The 20104-nt window shown below is 45.4% G+C and overlaps 1 protein-coding gene across 1 annotated transcript in view; it reads right to left on the reverse strand.

Moving 5' to 3' along the window:
- PLCG2 (phospholipase C gamma 2) overlaps positions 1-20104 on the reverse strand; it is a 130084-nt gene that overhangs the window by 83227 nt on the left and 26753 nt on the right. The window contains exons 3-6 of the mRNA XM_066583776.1: positions 12481-12624; positions 12272-12365; positions 7369-7416; positions 1036-1120 (exon numbers count right to left, since the gene is read on the reverse strand). Coding sequence (XP_066439873.1) covers positions 1036-1120; positions 7369-7416; positions 12272-12365; positions 12481-12624 — 371 coding nt within the window. The remainder of the gene's footprint in view (positions 1-1035; positions 1121-7368; positions 7417-12271; positions 12366-12480; positions 12625-20104) is intronic.

Consider the following 20104-nt stretch of genomic DNA (forward strand, 5'->3'; position numbering starts at 1 on the left):
CACTGATACACTATATACAGCTGGATCATTTTGTTATTGGCTGCTGGGGATACATACAGAGGAGATTCCAGGAGCTCTTGGAACGTATCGTCTGTTAGAGTCGGTATCAGTGTCCTCCAGTTTACTAGGGCAGAGGGTATATCTTGGGAGGCTCGTATTGAGATAAGGTCCTCAGGATTGCATTCTTTTTTATTTACATTTTACACATCGCCCCAACTTTTTTGGAATTGGGGTTGTAGGTCATTAGGAAAGATCCACTAACAGAAATGTAATGTTTATGTTAAGTTATGCTGCTGGGACCTGGAGTACTATGGTTTCTAGGAGCACATTTCCACAGGTGTGGCATGATTGTGCTGTCTGGGAGTGATCTCCTGCTAGCCAATCCCCTGGGTCTTTGCTCACATATATACCCAGCTCCTGTCAGTGTCTGTTTGGTGTCCAGGGTGAGCAGTCCTATTTCCTTTTGTCTTGCAGCTTGCTGTGTGACTTGTGTCCTGCTACTTCTGTGTTGCAGCTTGCTGCGTTACTTCTGTGCTGTTGTTGCTTGCTGTATGAACTATGTCTGCTGCTGCTGGATCATGTTAGAGTAGGGACCGCGAGACATGAGGACCCTTGATCGCTGGGCTCGCAGCTTAAGTGACTTGGCCAATTCATGAACTAATCCCTCATATTTATATTTCAGCTATTCCATCTGCTTTAGCGTGTGGGGAGATTTGGTGAGTGTGTTGGCTGTTTGTTCTAGGTTATGGCTGTCTGTGAGTCCAGTCCACAGTACGCAGTTCTCTGTCGTGTTGGTGTTACGGTCAGCACTTTCAGTCTGAAATTCGTTTTAGGTATTTGTGTTTGTGATCTCTGCATCTTAGGACACATCCGGGCCTTGTGCTTATTTGCCCACACGAAGGTAACAGTTTGGAGAGAATTCCGAGTTAATAAACTGGGCGCCCCCCAACCCCCCCCCCCCCCATTCTGCAAACGCATGACATTTTTTTCAGTATTTTGCTCTGTGGGTACCCAACACCTCTAATGAATATTTACCACCAGCTTGTCTTTCAGTGATTTTGCACTTCCGACTCTGAAGTTCATCTGAGGAAGTATTGTCTTCAGCTCTCGGATGCTAATACTGGGAAAGGCAAAAATTAAGATTTAATATAAAAATACTTCAATTTCAGCCTTTTTCTGTTCACAGTTAACGAGCAGACCCAATTATAAGTAAAAATTGATGACTGGAAACTTAATCATTTGTCAAGCTTCATAGGACACTAAGAAGGAATATATAGTATATCACCGTATACACCACAGGCTAGGAACATAATAAAGCACTAAGACACCATTGACTTGTCACAGCTTCATCTGAGAATAAAGCGCCTTTTGCACGGCCCGATTATCAGGAAGAATGTTCGCTTGAATGTTCTTATGCTTGATCGTTGGGCCGTGTAAAAGGACAAATGAATAGGCGAAAAGCGAGCAAATGCCCTTTTATTGGCCATTTCTATCTTTTATGTGAGCATATCAATGTGCTAAATACACAATGCGCAGTACACCTGTTTTTTTTTGGTTGTTGTTGTATTTCCTGCGCCATCGCGTAGCAATGACATGGATACCCGCAGTCCATATGCAATGCAATTGTGAATGGGCTCCGGGTGTATATGTGACCATAGAGAAAAATCGGCTCAATGTCGCATATATCCGCGGTGAAATAGAACATGCTGCGTTTTATTTTTCGCTCGAAATTCCGGCACGCTAATGTGTTTGGTGCTGCGTAATGCAATGCAATTGATTATCTGCAAGCTATTTCATATCATACGAGTAAACCGCAATTCAAATCCGGTCCTGTACGACCGGCCTTACACTTTCATCTCCGACCCCCAATGCGGATGTCCAGCTCGGCTGTCCTGATAATGAACTGGAAGATCAGATGATCAGCAAGGATCCTGAGCAATGGCCCCCTGCCGATCAACTTTTGATGACCTACCCTGAGACTTGGCCATATCTGGCAGTCTCATTGAAATGAATGGAGCGGCAGTGCGTATGCGTAACGATCGCTTTATTCATGTAGAAACATTTGGGACCAGGGGGGTAACTATAGAGGGTGCAGGGGATGCGGTTGCACCCGGGCCCAGGAGCCTTAGCGGGCCCATAAGGCCTGTCTTCTCCATATAGGGAGCCCAGTACTATGAATAAAGCATTATAGTTGTGGGCCCTGTTACAGGTTTTGCATTGGGGCCCAGAAGCTTCAAGTTATGTCTCTGTGCAGCATGGTTTAGGTATGGGTACGGGTACAGATACAGATAGAGGGGGGGGCCCAGCTCACCTTTTGCATCAGGGCCCCTAAGCCTTTACTTACGCCCCTGTTTGGGACCCCTGTTTTCATATTGGTTGAGGTTCCAGCAGTCGGACCCCCACCAATCAATTACTATCCTGTGGATAAAGTATAGCTTCTATTGGTGGGACAACCCGCTTAAGCAACTTCTTTAAAGGGGTTGTCCCGCGCCGAAACGGGTTTTTTTTTTTTTCAACCCCCCCCCGGTCGGCGCGAGACAACCCCGATGCAGGGAGGTAAAGAAAGCTTACCGGAGCGCTTACCTTAATCCCCGCGCTCCGGTGACTTCAATACTTACCGCTGAAGATGGCCGCCGGGATCCTCTGTCTCCGTGGACCGCAGCTCTTCTGTGCGGTCCATTGCCGATTCCAGCCTCCTGATTGCTACACGGAGCCTGCATTCTGCACGAGCGGCTCCATAGAAGACTGCAGAAGACCCGGACTGCGCAAGCGCGGCTAATTTGGCCATCGGAGGGCGAAAATTAGTCGGCACCATGGAGACGAGGACGCCAGCAACGGAGCAGGTAAGTATAAAACTTCTTATAACTTCTGTATGGCTCATAATTAATGCACAATGTACATTACAAAGTGCATTATTATGGCCATACAGAAGTGTATAGACCCACTTGCTGCCGCGGGACAACCCCTTTAAGCCCTTGACAATTTGCTGCTAGTGCCAGGAGAAGCTTAGTTTACTCACTTTCCTTACAAGTAATATTAGATGGAGCTTGTACAAATTAATATGTAATGATGTCATATGTTGGCGTTTGAGGCAGAAGAAGTAACTCTTTGCAGTGACTTAGCAGTGGCTCACATATGAGGATCCTGAGCAGTGTACCCCACTGTATGATGCCTTGCCCATAGGTATTGTGTAATGCCAGACCACTTTGCACCCTACAGAAGGGGCAAGGAGCCTCGTGTTGCGCAAAGTGTTAAGGCAGCACAAATGCAGTCCTAAGCTCTCGCTCATGACCTGAAGGTTGCGAGTTCAATCCCTACGTGGTTCAGGTAGCCGGCTCAAGGTTGACTCAGCCTTCCGTCCTTCTGAGATCGGTAAAATAAGTACCGAGCTTGGTGGGGGGGATGGGGGGGGGGAGTATTAAATAAATTACCTGAAAGCACTGACGAATAAGTTGGCGCTATACAAATAACAAGATTTAGTTTTATTTCTTACAAGGAGACTTAGCAAAACTTCCTCAATTTCTAAGCATAAAATGTAGGCGGAGAACCTCTTTAAGAGAGTATAAAGTACCTTTGTATGAAGCGAAGTCCATTCATCCGCCTGGTTATAGACTAACCCCAAAGTATTGTGATGGATAAGCATATTAAAAAAGTTTAGTCAAGATAGGCAAACCATTTCAGCAGAATTACACTCTGTATGTATCTGCATCCGCAGAGCAGCTTTTCAATTTTCCACCGGTCACGGCCGAGCGCTCAGCTGGTATGATCATTTTGGCTGGTAACAATCATTCAGCCTAAACAGAATTCGCTCGCCAGCCTGTTTATATGTTAGTAGAGTTTACAATCTAATCAGCGGCCATTGCCGCAGTCAGTTCCAGTAGGAGCTGCAGTTTAATCGAACCGTGCCGGGATATTATTCATGATTAATACAGAATATTATTCAAAGCCGCGTTACTGCAAAACGCATAAACTCTGATTTGTGTGTAACAGAATGAACCTGGTACCGTTCAGGGCTCTTCCTTCGGACGCCGCGCTCTATTCAGGCGCAGATTTTGTTTTGGCGGTTGATATTTAACCTTTGTTCACCTCTGATTATTGTACGGAGATGTTTCCTATACGGCGATGCGCTCCGGTACGGAGACAGCAATCATTCGAGGAATGAGACAGATTTCTACTTTCTGCTAGATGGCAAAGTTAAAAAAACTAAGGAACCAAATCGAGAAAATTGAATTTTGAGTGGAGCGATGGACCGGGGCGTTTTATGTAAAAATATAGCAGAGCTAAATGTAATCACGACACAAAAAGTACTTTAACCCTTTGCAATCCAATTTTGGATTCAGGGTTTCCTAGGGAGTTTTCTCTTTCTGCCATTATACAATGGCGCCATCTGTTGGCTAGAGCCAGTACTGCGGGATGGGACATGCTGGGGAGCCCCCCCCCCCCAAAAAAAAAAAACAGAGCAGCCAGTAATATACTGTAAGAATACCCTGCTGGACGTCTTTTTTCTACATCGGAGCTGTACAGCCTTCAATCAGAAAGTCGTAAGACGTCAGACAGTGGATTGGAAAGGGTTAAAGGTATGTTCATATGGCGCAATTTAACGCATGAATTATGCCTCAAAAAAAGCGTACAAATATACGGTTTTCTGCATGGCAATTCTTTTTAGCTTCCTCATCATTTCCGCATCGGAATTCCGCAGGCGTATTTTGCCCACTCACAGGGCAAAAAATGAGCTCATGCAGATTGCGGCCAAGCGGTCCGGTGAGTCCGCTGGACCGCCGACTATCTTAACCGGAGATTGATTAAAAAGTTTGCCCCTTTCTGCCTCTGTTAGGAGGATTTTGTAGGCTATGTAATCAGCAGGACAATTGAAATCTTGAGCGTGCGCCGTGAAAGAGTGGGCGGGCACATGCGCAAATCCCTTGGCCCATTTGTGAGCAGACTCTGCGAACTCCTCTACACATACGACCGTCCGAATCTCACGGCAGATTCGCAAGAGTTCAATTGTCCTGCAGATGACGGAGCAAACAACGTCCACCCAGCAGAGGCAGAAAAGGATGGGCTTTCGAATCAATCTCCGGGAAAGAGAGTCAGTCCAGCCGGGCCACTATTTGCATGCAGCGCAGGACATTTTAAATATCGATTTCTGTAGGTATGGGTTATACAAAAGGGATAAGAAAATGAGTTTGTGAAACAGCATTACTATTGTCTTCTGTAGGTGTTGGTGGTTGTAGGTGCTTAGATATGCTGACAGGTTCCCTCTATATGTCAAGTTAACATTTGTTACATCACGTTTGGCGCAGCGCATGAGAGTCCTACTCAAATTTTTAAACAAATCTTTATCCTGTAACAAATAGACTCTTGTTTCCCTCTATGCAAAGCAGAAAGTTGCCCGGAGGCAGCCAACAACAGGAAACCGAAAGTAGAATCCATCGTCCCCAATAGGTTCATTAGGCTACTGAAGGTGTGTAGAGTAATGGCCCTTTTACACGGGAATTTGAATGATAATCATCCTGACAACAGTCACTTTGTGTAAACTTGGCCACCGACAGGTCGACGAGTGATTATTTTCTTACTAGTTCCTAATTGTTTTGCTTCAGCTCTCCTAAAAAATAATCGCTGGTTGGTCAAAAGACGTCAGGAGTAAAGTCACAATCATTTGTATCTGACCGATTTTCGAACAGATCTGCATGGAGTTCCCCTCTATGAACAATATGTTGGTGAGTAACTAATGAACAATCGTCACTCTGTGTAAAAGTTTTCGAATACAACTATAGTTTGAATACTTCAGCGACTCTTCTAAATGACTATCTGAACAATAGTTGCCCAGCGTAAAGGTACTCTAACTTGGTCGGTAGAGATGAGCGAGCATACTCGCTAAGGGCAATTACTCGATCGAGCATTGCCCTTAGCGAGTACCTGCCCGCTCGGAAGAAAAGGTTCGGCTGCCGGCGGTGGGCGGGGAGTGGCAGGGAGAGAGGGGAGGAACAGAGGGGAGATCTCTCTCTCCCTCTCTCACCCCCGCTCCCCCCTCCTCACTGCCGCAACTCACCTCTCATCCGCGCCAGCAGCCCAACCTTTTCTTCCGAGCGGGCAGGTACTCGCTAAGGACAATGCTCGATCGAGTAATTGCCCTTAGCGGGTATGCTCGCTCATCTCTATTGGACGATCATCCGAGTCTGAGTCTTCCCGGCTGTCTTGAAGGCCATGAGCTGCTCCTCTCTATTAACAGAATGCATGCATCTGAATCGCAAACTATAGAAAGTTACTGCCCCCCCATATCTGATCTTTCTTCTTATGCGAATAGAGATACGACCCGTCTGTGGACAGATTTGTTTGGATCTTTCGGACCTCATCAGTTCAGGCAATCATTTCTTCCATGGGGCAATAAATGTCCTAACGTCATGAAAGAACTGCGGGCGTAACAAAAAAAAATGCTTTCCCTTCAATGGAAGCGTTTGGCATAAAGTTTACTTCCTGACATGTACAACAATGAATTAATTTCACTCTCTGAGAAACGTGATTACTCTTAAATATGAAACAATCCCTGAAGAATGCCACATCCTGTACTTCCTGAAGGAACCTCCCCGGTTCTGAGACCCCAAGACAATGGAAGAATGGTGCAGATCACATGAGAATGGGAACAGTGTGCCAGCATACCCTGGCAGTCTGGTTAAGAGTCGTCGACTTGCTAAACCAAGGGACTCCAACTTGTATCACTCCAGCTGCTGCAAAACTACAACTCCCAGTATGTTCTTGACAGCCGCATGCTGGGAGTTTTGATTCGTTACAAGGTTGGACATTGACTTATAGGGTAGCTACCTTTCAACAGGTGTCACTGTGGGGGGCATTTTTCCATCCTCCAATTTGCATATATTTTTCCCATGGAGCATTGCATGGCCTATAAGACCCCCTACACCCTTGTGGTGCTCTCCACAAGGAGAAACAGTAACGCCCCAGAACCACATAAAAAAATATTCATTTTCTTTAGAAAATGCTACCGCGTTGATCTTGTAGTAGGCAGTGACCTGTTCTCTTATGGGATTATGAAAGCTGTAGTGCCATCACACACGGTGCCACTCTTGTGCATAGGCATTGTGTGGTATTGCAGCTCACATCCCACATCTCTTCCCTTGAATGAAGCTGAGCTGCAATACTAGACATGACCATTGGACAAGAGTGGCACTCTTTCTAGGAAAAAAGTAGGCCTTTTATGTAATCTCCAGACAACCCCTTTAAGCAAGCTTGATGCATCCAAACACATAGCTGAATAGCAACTGACTATGACTTTCTAGTCATTTCTGGTTTTATTGGGGTCTGTCTAGCAAATACTTTTACAGAAGTGAAATGTGAAGAATGTCATCTTACCTGCTCCTTCTTGTCTGATCCATGGAGTAGATCTGCTTCCTCAGCCAACTAAGAACACAGAAAGATAACTGGATATCAACTCAACTCATACGTTTAGGGTTCGAAGCATTATGACACCGCAACGCCCGTCCTAAGTTCCCTTTATAAATGCAATGATAAAAAAGAGGCGCTTTATCTAGTTGGGTCTTCACCGCAGTGCTGGGAAGTGGTCTTACTCTGTCTTCCATGCTGGACTAGAAGATTTTCACATGTTTTTGGAGCACTACCTACAGGGGGTGGACAAAAATATGGAAACACCTTTCGGGATTTTAATCATTAGCACTGAGCTGCCCTTTTGACCCCTGCTTGGCTGAGAGCTTTCCTGCCAAATTTGTGTTTACTTCACCTCTTGCCCTGCTCTGGGTGTTTTTTTGGAGCCAGCTGGTAACAGCAGATGAGTGGCTCAAACCTCTAACCAATGGAACCTTGTTGCTCTGGCAGATGTTCACTTCTGCGTCATATTACCTCCACTTAAAATAGGTCTATACATGTCTAATTGAAACATGCATTATATGCATTGTAATTGAAGGCATGCATTTCGTAAGGTGTTTCCATATTTTGGCCACCCCTTGTACATTTACTGCTAGTAGACATAGGCAGTCTAATACATAGGCAGTCCTAATACATATGGACTGCTGTAATGTATGAGTCAATAGCCAGCACTGCTATGCCATGAAGCAAACATTAGCAACTATACGGGCCAAAACCTCTAAAATTTTTTAGAAAGTCCGAAAGGCTACCTATTAAATATTTATAATAGGAACTCCAGTTTTTGATGGTGTTCCCCTTTAAATAATAATGAATGGTGACGGGCACAGCAATACTTAACCATCCTTATAGAAGAGTTGAAGTGAAAAGATGTGCAACTGTTAACTCCTCAGCCTCTTCCAAGAATTCTGTGTACTAGCAGTAAATGGAAAAACTTCTAGAGTTGGAGGCTGAAAACGTGTTTTACCCTATGACGCTCGCAGCTGCGGTTCTCATCACGAGAGCCCTGTTGTACTACACGATCCAAGCACCTGTGTGAGTGGGACATGATCAGCCTCTGTATTTAGCCCTTTCCAATCCACTGTCTGACGTCTTCCTACATTCTGATTGAAGCTTGTACAGCTCCAATGTCAGAAGACATCCGACAGGGTATTCTTACCGTCTATCGCCAGCCACTCTGCTGTCGGAGCCTCTCTAGCGCACACACACTGGCTTTAGCCAGCAGATGGCGCCGTTGTATAACAGCAAAAAGGGAAAAGCCTTTTAGGAAACCCTGAATGCAAAATTGGATTGGAAAGGGTTGAAGGGGTTGTCCAGTTAATAAAAAATATGGAACATTGTACAATTGAAGAGGTTGCAACATAATCTAAAAAGATCCGACTGCTGGGGTGCCCACTAATCCCAAGAGAGGGGGTCCCGACGGTCCCTGCATGAATGGAGCAGAGGATGTGCATGTGTGCCACCGCTCTATTAATTTCAATGGCAGCACCAGAAACGGTCAAGTCCAAGTGTTGTCATTGAATTAATGGAGTAGTGATGGGCATGCACATCCTCTGCTCCATTCATGCGAACCCCACAGATTATAAACTTATCTTTTATCGTATAGATAGGGGGTAACTTTAGATTTATCTACAACCCCTTTAAAAGTAGCAATGCCACTTTATTTTCACCTGTGCCTCTGACCTGTTCTCCATGGTCATGTGACCTAAGAGTGCTGCGTTTATCATTATGTCAAGGCATCCCGTCTGCCAGTCATGTGACTTCCACTTTGGCACAACCTGTCACTTGGAACCTGATGGCGCCTGCCTGTATTGTCTGCTCCTTCCTACAGCGCCGCCGCTGACATTATGTGTAGATGTAGGGGCTGTCGGACTTCACCCCTTCAAATGAAAGGATGAAAGCTACTATGGATCCACACCAAAATCCACAACCTGTGAACGCGTCCAAAGGGTATTTGATTTTGGGAAATTGGGAAACGGTGTTTTAGATCCTCAACTTTTAGGGCTTATGTAAACTAATACATTCGTGCCGTGTGCGGTGCATGCAGAATTTGCATGTGCAATACGCAGTGAATAGAAACCATTGTTTTAATGGGTTTGGTCACATGTGCGTATTTTGAGTGCGCATTTAAAATCTTTTTCGCATAGTGCGGACGATTTCCAGTGTTTTTGAAAAATGCTGCAGATTCTAAATCCGCAGCGTGTCTATTTATGCGGCAGATTTCAGCCCTAGAAATGCGAGGGTTAAATCCCGCAGCAGATCTGCGTTTTGTAAAAACTGCCAAATCCACACTATTTAGTCCACTGCAGAATTCTCTTGCAAAATGTCCCGCAGCAATTATGAGAAAAATAGGCGAAATTCCGAAATTAATTAGTGTTTTCTCATCCATTTCCACGAGCGTATTGCGTGAAAAATACGCAGAATAGCTTCTATTAGCTTACTTCAGAGGTAAACGCCCTTCTCCTCCCTTTATTTTTAGCTCCCATAGGAGTCCATGGGAGCCTCCAGCGTTTTTTTGTAAAAAGATAGGTCAAGATGCTGCGAGGCAAATTGGTGACCGAAAACGGCGAGATTTTTTTCACACACTCGAAAATAGCCCATGTGAATTAATGAATTGGAATCCAACACTTCACATGGTAGCGGTTTTTTTAGGCGACCTTTTATCAAAGGAGAACTAATAAGCCTTATTCACACGAGCGTTTTTACGTGGCTAATTCAGCCGCGATAAATAGTTGCGACCGTGTGAAGCATCGGAGTCCAATGTATTCATTCACATGGGCGATATTAGCCGCATAAGAACATTCGGCCAGCGATAAGAGGATAATTGCCCTATCTTTCGGCCACAAAAGCTTGCGACTCCCATTAACTTCTATGGGAGCTGGCGGTAAAGGGAGGGGGAGGGAGTTTAGCAGCAGCTAACACTGATAATCCATGTCAGCTGGCTGTATTTAACTAATAAAAGCCATGCTGAGCATTTATGCGATGAAAGGAATTCTAGGCTGTGGCATCTATGCGCCGCACCTGACCGTGTGAATGGGCAAGAAAACGCGAGATTTAGCCACGACTTAGTGAGAGAGATCTCTCCGTTTCTACCCCTCACCCCCTGAGCACGCTCAGACCAGTAAGCAGTAACTCGAGAAGAGCGATGCTCGCTCACCTCTATATATGGTCCATCTGGAGCTCTCGGAGCACTACTGTAGCTCTATACATTACATTTCAGTGGTAGAGCAGCGTCACTTAGAACACTGCGTTGTGCTATTCCTCTGCTAATCCTCCTGTCAGTGTAGAAATAAGGCTAGGGCTACACAGCGATTTTGGTCGTGCTACGGATCACACAGCCAAAGACCGCAGTGAAGCCTCGCAAATCTGAACATAGTAGAAGTCAGTGTACTCACGCTATGGCTCGCAAGTTACCGCGACTTGCAGATCATAAGACATCCAGCCCTTTTGGGTTTCTTGCAATCTGTGAGTTGCTGTTGTGACAACTTGTGAGCTACAACGTGACCGCATTGACTTCTACGATGTTGCGACCTATGTCACTATCGCCATGTAGCCCTAGCTTAAATAGACAGCTGGGTGTTTCCTTTCATCTTGTTAATAAGGTGTATCCATACACATCAGCACTGTATATAGATAGTATATAGGGACATGCCCATTATTAATTTATTCACAGTTTTCCAGGAGGAATAACAGAGGGATAGTGCAATGTAGAGTATTAAGAAGAAACGCTCCATTGTTAATTCATGGGGACTACAAGTATTTACTAAACAGATGTATCAGGAGAGCTGACAATTCCTCGTTAGGCTGCGTTCCCATGGGACGGAAATCTCACGGAATGACTGCAGTGGGAACGCACGGACATTCCACGAGATTTCCACAGCTGAAAGGCAGCTTCAAAACGGCGCGGGTTTGAAGCGGTTTGTCCACCTCTATTCCACTGTGGGAATCTTTCCCCATAGAGAGGAGAGAGCCCGCAGCAGAAACGGCAATGCAATTGACATGCCGCGGCTTTGAGCTCCGCGCGGCACGCCAATTCCAGCGGCAGCTTGGCTGCACCGGGCTGTCGGCAGTGTGTGGACAAGATTTTTGCAAATCTCATCCACTTTGCTGCTTAGTCTCGGGCTTAAGATTGCAGGCGGAATTGCCACACAGAAATTCTGCATCAATTCCACCCCGTGTGAACCCAGCCTTAAGCTCCAAATGAATGGTTGGTCTTTTGATCGTTGGTCATTATCTGAATGTTAGGGGTCCTGTGAGATAAGCCCATACAGAGCACGTCGGGGGGGATACCTCAGTTCAGCTCAGCAACAGACAGGACAAGGGTTGTAGTAACTCCAACAGGTTTACTATGGCAGGTAGGTGCCAACAAAGAAATACAACAGTTAACAACCTTTTGGCCCACCCACTGGAGCATGGTGCCACACACTGTCCATAACCGGGAGGGTACTCCCTTTTCTCAGCGGTCTAAGCAAGTCACACTAGTCGGAGACCCCTCTTCCCCATGACCGGGAAGCCCTAGGACCACTTGTACAGTCAGTTGTACCAACAGACTCTTCCGGCACATCCAACCTCTTGCACCTTATGGCATTTATCCCCCTAAAGCTACACTTGGGGGGACACTGCTACTTCACCCCCCTACAAGCAGATGAACGCCCTTGTATACAACTGTTCTCCAAGCCTTTCACTATAGGTGCCCAGCTAACGGAGGTTGCAGTAACATGAATCAAGCTGTGCACTGCAACGCGGGATCAGATGTTCATGCAGTGTATTTGCAAAATGACTCAGCTGTTTATGTAGCTCTTATCTAAATGTCCGCTGCTCAAAGGTGAGGCTGCACTTCTAACCTCTATACCCTAAGAGCAGAAGTCACACACACCTTTCTATGATGGTTGGCGTGGAGGCCAAATTCACTTCTTCACGTAAGATACTCAACCCACTTCTCCACCTCTCCGCGTCGTCCACGGAGTCCGCTGCAGGATGAAATCAGAGGCGATGTGTCAGTAAGGACAAGACTCACATTGATCGTTCCTAATGGGCTTAATTATAGGGTTTGGAGTCACCAAGGTGCCCGGTGCCGCCTCTTACCTTCCAGACTTAATGTGTTGAGCACAAACTGGCTGCCATAGAAGATGGTGAAGCAACACTCTTCCTTCAGCCGGGACGCCTTTCCACGCTCAAAATCCCTGCAATTTTTGCCCTGGCGGATTTCCTTAATTTCGGACACATCCACTGAAAGAAAGCATATTCCAGATCAATAGAGAATGGGGTTTCTGCCCACAACATACCCAGCCTGTATTTCACCCTATTTTATGATGGCAGCTATATGGGCATATGCTACTAGTTGGCACGTGTAAGTCATTGAGTTGTTAAAATTGTTTTCAGCACCTTCTGTACCGGCAGCATCTAATAACATATATGTAATGTGGGTTCCAGAACCTAAAGTATCAGTATGTAATTCCTCCAGCACACCATGTGTCAGTATGTCTTTGCTGTAGGATCTCAAGCAACATTGGTTATAGATTTGATAGCATACCATCATCTGAAAAAATATATATAGTCAGTCTGTCTGTATTCTGCCCGTGCAGAAAGTAGAAAAAACAGCTCTGTGAATAAATACTGTACCAGAACCAAGCTCAGTACATAAATACAACACTGGAACCAAGATCATAACATCACCACAACTAAGCTTGATACATACATACAGCCCCAGAACCAAGCTCATTGGATAAATACAGCACTAAAAGAAGCTCACAATATAAATAGAGCACCAGAACCAATCACAGTACATAGATACAGGGGGTGGACAAAAATATGGAAACACCTGACAAAATGCATGGCTTTAATTACATGGAATTATAAATTCTATTTCAATAAGACATGTAGAGACCGATTTTAAGTGGAGGTAATATGACACAGATGCTGCCAGGCAGAAGTGAACATCTGCCCGAGTAACAAGGTTCCATTGCACAGGGGTTTGAGCCAATCGGCTACTGTTACCACCCAAAATCACCCAGAGCAGGGCAAGAGGTGAAGTAAACACAAATGTGGGAAAGCTCTCAGCCAAGCAGGGGTCAAAAGGGCAGCTCAGTGCTAATGGTTAAAAACCAATGTATTTCCTATGGTGTTTCCATATTTTTGGCCACCCCCTGTACAACACCAGAACAAAACTCATAACATAAATACAGTAGCTGAACTAAGCAATTGTGTTGGAGCGCCGATGCCTGACAGAGGCACCCCGAAACTTCAAAAGACTGAGCCAGGAGGAGGAGGATTCATGTACCTAAGGCCTGGCGGACGATTGCCCCAAACCTACATCAGCCTTTGTGCCTCGCTTACAAGCTGGTAGCCAGTGCCCTGTGCAAATGCATGTGTTACATGTAGCTAAAGTAGCAGTATGTCATTACCCCAAGTGTCAGTGGCACACTCATAGGCCTAAGGCTAGCTGCACACAACTGGGTTGGATTCCGGATGTGGTATCCCGCACCGGAATCCGACCCTGTGTCTGGCCGGTGACCTGGCATAACCATCAGTTCTTTTCTTCTTCTGTACTGCGGATGGTCCAGACGGCTCACCGTCAGACGTGCGCAGTACAGATTTTCCCGTGCCGTCGCTAGGCAATGACACAGGTCCCACGACCTATCTGCAATACTCATTGCGGACTGGCTGTGGGTCGGACGGCTTCCATTGACTGCCATGGAAGCTATCCATGCGGACACCACTCAAAAATATAGCATGCTGCGATCTTTCCTCCGCAACCGGAAAATCACAATTGGTTTCCACTCATGTGCAGGACAAGCACTTTTCCATAGAAGGCTATGAGCAGTATTTGCTGCGGAAACCAGAGGCGGACGCCACCCGTATTCGGCCATGCAAATATGCCCGTGTGCAGCCAGCCATGATGAGAAAAAAAATAATGGAAGCACCATCGGGGTACCGGCCAAGTCTCTAGGGGATACTCATCCACTGTGCTCATGCTATGCTTTTACTAGGCAGCACTGTGTGCGGTTATGGTCTTGGGGGTACTTTGATGTAAGGTTGGGGGTACTATAGTTGTTGAGGCTTTGTCCAGGTGTGGTTGTTCCTGAGTGAAGCCACTCATATACATTAAATTAATGTTGGGGGATGCTTCCGATTTTGGTAAGATCGGCTGCCAATCGATTCTGAAAAACCTAAATGTCCACCAACAGCAAATGCCAGAGCCAGCCAACAGCTATCATGTCTTGGCAAACTTTAGTACCACGAGATCCCAAGTGTCCAGGATACAACTTCTTGTAACCTATGGCACAGATGTGTCATTGAGATACAACCAGCAAAACGTAACACAACTGGAAACCATAGATGGGACTCTGGAAACTGTTACTCGGACCTCACCGACCCACACGTCGGGTTCATCTAAGACTTGATCTCCAGTGCAACAAGTAAGAAGCACTCTGCTTGTGGTGACCGTTCTCAGGCTGTCAGCTATGTAATAGCTCTGCCCCTCACACTATGCCGTGTGTGCAGCGTCTTGATAAGCCATTTATGAGAAAGGTGAAGGAAGTGGTTTTACACCACATATAATGGACAGGCGCAAAGCTCTTCCTGTTTCTCTCAGGACATGGTGTCTCCACCAACACTAAGGAAGTACAGAAAATGAATACTTTAAAGGCAGCCGAGCCGCTGGCACACCAATCGTGCTGACCATGAGCAAAGATTTCCTCCCAGGGAGGCAGAGGGTTAAAAACAACCTTATTAAAATAAATCTACACTCTACAGACCCTAATGAGCCTCGTTAAAGAGGTTGTGTCAAGTTATAACATTATCCCCTATTCACAGGGGTAACTTCATGTTCAGTGGGGATCCAACTGCTGAGACCCAAACGGATTCCGAGAATGGGGTCATGAATGGAGCAGTCGTTACGTGCTGCAACCCCATTTATATCATTGTAAGTGCCGAAAATTGCCAAGCGCTTATACTCAGCAATTTCCAACAGTTCCATTGAAATCAATGTGCGACCTCCGCTCCATTCATGCAAGGACTTTTGGGACCTCCATTCTCAGCAATAGTGGGGGTCCCAGCAGTCGGTTCCCTATGGAACATAAAGTTACCCCCTATCCATAGGATAGGGGTTAACTTTAAAACTTGGCACAACCACTCTAAATTTAGGCAGAAGGAATGGATTATAAGGCTGGGTTTCCACGGTGTAGTGACCACATGCATCCGAAACACAGTCCTTACATGGTCACCAATGACCAGAAGATTTTGCCAGTAAAGGGGCAGTGTTACCATGAGTGGTACGCCATTTCTGGACCTGTTTTCAGGCAGCCAAGATGGCTGCTGCCATTTCCCAACTTCACTGTACACTACTCTCTTGATTGCCCAATTATGAAGCATGAATAGCACATTGGTAGTCTAAGGGTGCTTTCACACATACTGGAATAGCCTGCAATATGCATCACACTTGTGGGTTTCATAAAATTATGCAATTTTTGTTGCGTACGGAATTGAAAAAGAAAATCCAGTTTTCCCCATCATGCTGCACTCAAAAACCCCATAACAACAAAGTGACAACAGAAGGTTAGAAATCTGTAAATATAAAAAAATGAAAAACTAACATTCTGCAGTTACATAAGCATTCAGACCCTGTACTCAGCACTTAGTTACAGCACCTTTGGCAGCGATTACAGCCTCCATTCTTCCTGGGTATGATGTTTGCACACCAGCATTTGGGGATTTTCTGCCATCTTTCTCTGCAGATACTCTTAGATTGGATGGGGGCTGTCTGTGGACAGCCATTTTCATGTCTTTCCAGACATGTTCCATTGGGTTCAAGTCTGTGCTTTTGCTGAGTCACTCAAGGACATTCATAGAGTCATCCCTAAGCCCCCCGTGTTGTCTTGGCTGTGTGCTTAGGGTCATTGTCTTGCTAGAAGGTGAACCTTGAGGTCCCTGGTGCTCTTTGCTCCATTGAGCTTTCCATCAACTCTGACCGGTCTCCCTGTCCCCAGCATGATGCTCCACCATCAGGCTCCACTGTAGGGATGGTGTTGGGCATGTGATGAGCGGCTCTTTGTCTCCTCCAGACAAAACACTTAGAATTAAGACCAAAAAGTTCCATCTTGGTTTCATCAGACCAGAGAATCTAGTTTCTCAGTCTGAGGGTCCTTTAGGTCCTTTTTGTTAACTCCAGGTGGCTTTCATGCATCTTTAACTCAGGAAAGGCTTCTTTCTGGCCACTCTACCATAAAGCCCAGATTGGTGGGGGCTGCAGGGATGATTGACCTTCTGGAAGTTTCTCCTATCTGCACACAGGATCTCTGGAACTCAGCCACCATTGGGTTCTTGGTCACCTCTCTTATCAAGGCCCTTCTTCCCCGATGACTTAGTCTGGTGGGTCGGCTAGTTCTAGGAAGAGTCCTGGTTGTTCCAAACTTCTTCTGTTTAGGAATTATAGAGGTCGCTGGGCTTTTGTAAACTTTCAGTGCAGCAGAACTGCTTTTGTAGACTTCTCCAGATCTGTGCCTCCACACAATCCTGTCTCTGAGCTCTACAGCCAGTTCCTTCCTCCTCATGGCTTGATTTTGGCTCTGATATTCATTGTGAGCTGTGAGACCTTTTAAAATGATGTCCAATATACTAAATTTACCACACGTGACTCCTATCAGGGTGTAGAAACATCTGAAAGATAATCAAGAGAAATGGGAAGCCTCCAGAGATACATTTCAAGTGTCATACCAAAGGATGTGAATATTTATGTCAATGTTAACAAAAAAACTGCCAAAGATTTCTAACATTCTGTTGTCACTTTGTCATTATGAGGTATTGAGTGCAGAATGATGGGGAAAAGCTGAATTTTTTTTTATTTGCACAAACAAGGACTAGAGCATAACCAATAATGTAACTAGATCAATAAAGCAAACCACAAATCATTCTCAACACGTTGACGCCGGTCAAGTCACTTTGAGTATTAAATACTTCGCTCTCATAGCTACCAATCAGAGGAGGAGGATTTATGCCCCTTGTAAATGTCGCCCTCTCCGAGTAAATAATTTATTTCGAGAACATTCGATAAAATGTATGACCAAGCAGGAAGACGTAAAACATGACAGATGGGAAGATGGAAATAAAACAAATGCACATGAACGTTCTTGCACCAGTCTTAGGAAAGCAGCTTCATTTATGTTCTTCTAACAAAGGGGAATGACAGGCGCGTTACGCACGGAGCGAAAATAGGGAAAAAATAGTGAGATTTCTTAGCAGGATCTTCGTGAAGAACTGACAACATCAGCCTGATTGCCATAAAGTGGATGTTGCCATCACTGCGATTACTGGTTACATCGTACTCTAGGTAGCTTCTGACAATAGATGGCGAATCATTCTTTGTCGATTCCTTGAACGCGCTTTGTGCAAGAATGTATTAAGATGAAGGATTGGAATGAGAAAGGTTTAACTGTTTCCGGGCTGCTCTTCCAATTATTTCAATTCTATCCGTTCAGTTATGTCCGACACTTGGATACGCTGTAGTCCAGTCCTCTCCATGCTTCTCTACGGCTGCTTTCAATTACCTGATGTCCTTTCCCGTGTCCTCCTTCATGGTCTCCAACCAACTTGTCTTTGGTCTTCCGTTTCCTTTCACCACTGATCAATCCAAGTAGAATCTCTTTTTCCAGCAAATTCGCCCTCATCACGGGTCCAAAGTAAGTCAGTCTCTGTCCCATGATCTTGCCTTGCAGGGATACCTTTCGGTTGATATAGTCCAGGACAGCTTTGTTGGTGACCCTAGCTGTCCAGGGGATTTATAGAAGTTTTCTCCAACACTACAGCTGGAAAGTGACAATTTTTCTTCTGTCTGCTATTCTCAATGTCCACGTCTCGCAGCCATATGTTAGAATTGGGAAGACGATGGCTGTGATTAACCTTCATTTGATGTGATTGAGACATCCTTGCACTTCCATGTTGGGACCATGCTCACCATGACCGTACACCCCAGTGCTAATCAATGCTTTATCTCAACTGTTGAGCTGCCACTATGATCGATGAAGGACCCAATGAATGCGAAACTATTAACCACTTCGATTTCCTTGTTGTTGACCTTTACGTGGACTTCCTTGTTGGCAGCGGTCATGATCTTTGTCTTCTTGATGTTCCGGTGAAGTGCCATCTTCTCACTTTCTTCTTTTAGCTTCAGGATCAGTGTCTACAGATGCTTCACTTGTCTCTACTACCAGGGTTGTATCTTCTGTGTATCTTAGATTAGTGATGGTTCTTCCACCTATTTTCAACCCAATGCTCTGATCATTTAGGTCCAGCTGACTCATGATCACTTTCACAAAGAGAAGGTTGAAAAGGAGAGAAAATGCATCCTTATCTTGTACCCTTTTTGATCTTGAAACATTCAGTATCCACAAATCTAGTTCTCACTGTGGCTTCTTGATTGCTATAGAAGGACCTGATCAACCTCACTTCCCATAGTCGGCTCAAAGTGCCATTAGGGTGCCAATATATGACATGCCAACAGTGGTGATCATTGAGCAAAGACTTGGTCACCTACCCCATAAAACCTTCACCATGAAACTATTTGGCTGCTCTTGGCTTATGCAATTATAAGGGTACTGTCTGATATTGCAGTTGGGTCGCAGGCGGGATGTTGATACACAGTATGCTTAGAATAGTAGAATATCCAGCTAAAACAAGGATGCGTTTTAGTTCTCGTCAGAACCTTGATCCCCAGGTGATCCAGGTTCTGATGAGAACTGGAACGCGTCCTTAGATGGATATGGCACATCTTGAATAAAGCCAGGCATATCCTTTTTTCACTACAATCAGCTTCTTTTTTTCTTGGATCTACTACTTGTCTACTACCGCTTGGGACTGGGCGGTAAAGCTACATTTGTGAGGAGTGTCCTGCTGGAGCTTGAACAATATGCTGTGGGAGTGAGGTGGTGAGCGAAAACGTTTTCTTTGTTTCTATGCTTAGAATAGACTGATTACCAAACAATTACTATCACTATGGTAGTAACCCACAAACTGCTCTTCGTAGAGACCACTACGTTACAATACGTTGGCTGCTATGACATATTATTGAAACAGTCATATATGACATCCCCTTTAGGCCCCCTGCACACGGGTGGAAATTTTGCCAGTGGGCACTGCCATAGGATTGCATTAGAAAATGCAATCCTAGGCAGACAGCCGCAATTTGTCCATGCGAAATCACGCGCAGAAAACAAATCGCGACATGATCTATTTTTGTGCGGAGCTTGCAGAGCCCCACACAGAAATGTCACTACCAGGCCGCCTGCTCCCGGACACCTGTAATCCTTGCCTGTAGCACATACAGTGCCCCTTTTCCCTTCTCCTTTACAGGTGCGGCCTCCAAACATCTTATGTCTCTCTCTGCGTGTCAGTTGGTGGATCCCTGACACAGTTCCCTATGTCAGCTCGGTGGCTGACTCTCAATCCCCCTGTATGAGGAAACATAGACTTGCTGTGTGATCTGTGCTCTGTTCCTATCCTGTTGCAGCTTGCTGTGTGATCTGTGTGACCTGTGTTCTGTTCCTGTCCTGCTGCAGCTTGCTGTGTGACCTTTGTCTAGTGCCGCTGGACTCCTGGTTAGTGTAGGGACTAGCGGTATAGCCAGGAGTCATGAAGTGGTCCGCTAGCTTCCATGTTTTGTACAAAATGTCAGCTAATACCTGGTATTTATATTCAGCTTATCTGTTACTAGTGG

Source organism: Eleutherodactylus coqui, chromosome 11, assembly GCF_035609145.1.
Source record: "Eleutherodactylus coqui strain aEleCoq1 chromosome 11, aEleCoq1.hap1, whole genome shotgun sequence".
NCBI classification, from domain to species: domain Eukaryota; kingdom Metazoa; phylum Chordata; class Amphibia; order Anura; family Eleutherodactylidae; genus Eleutherodactylus; species Eleutherodactylus coqui.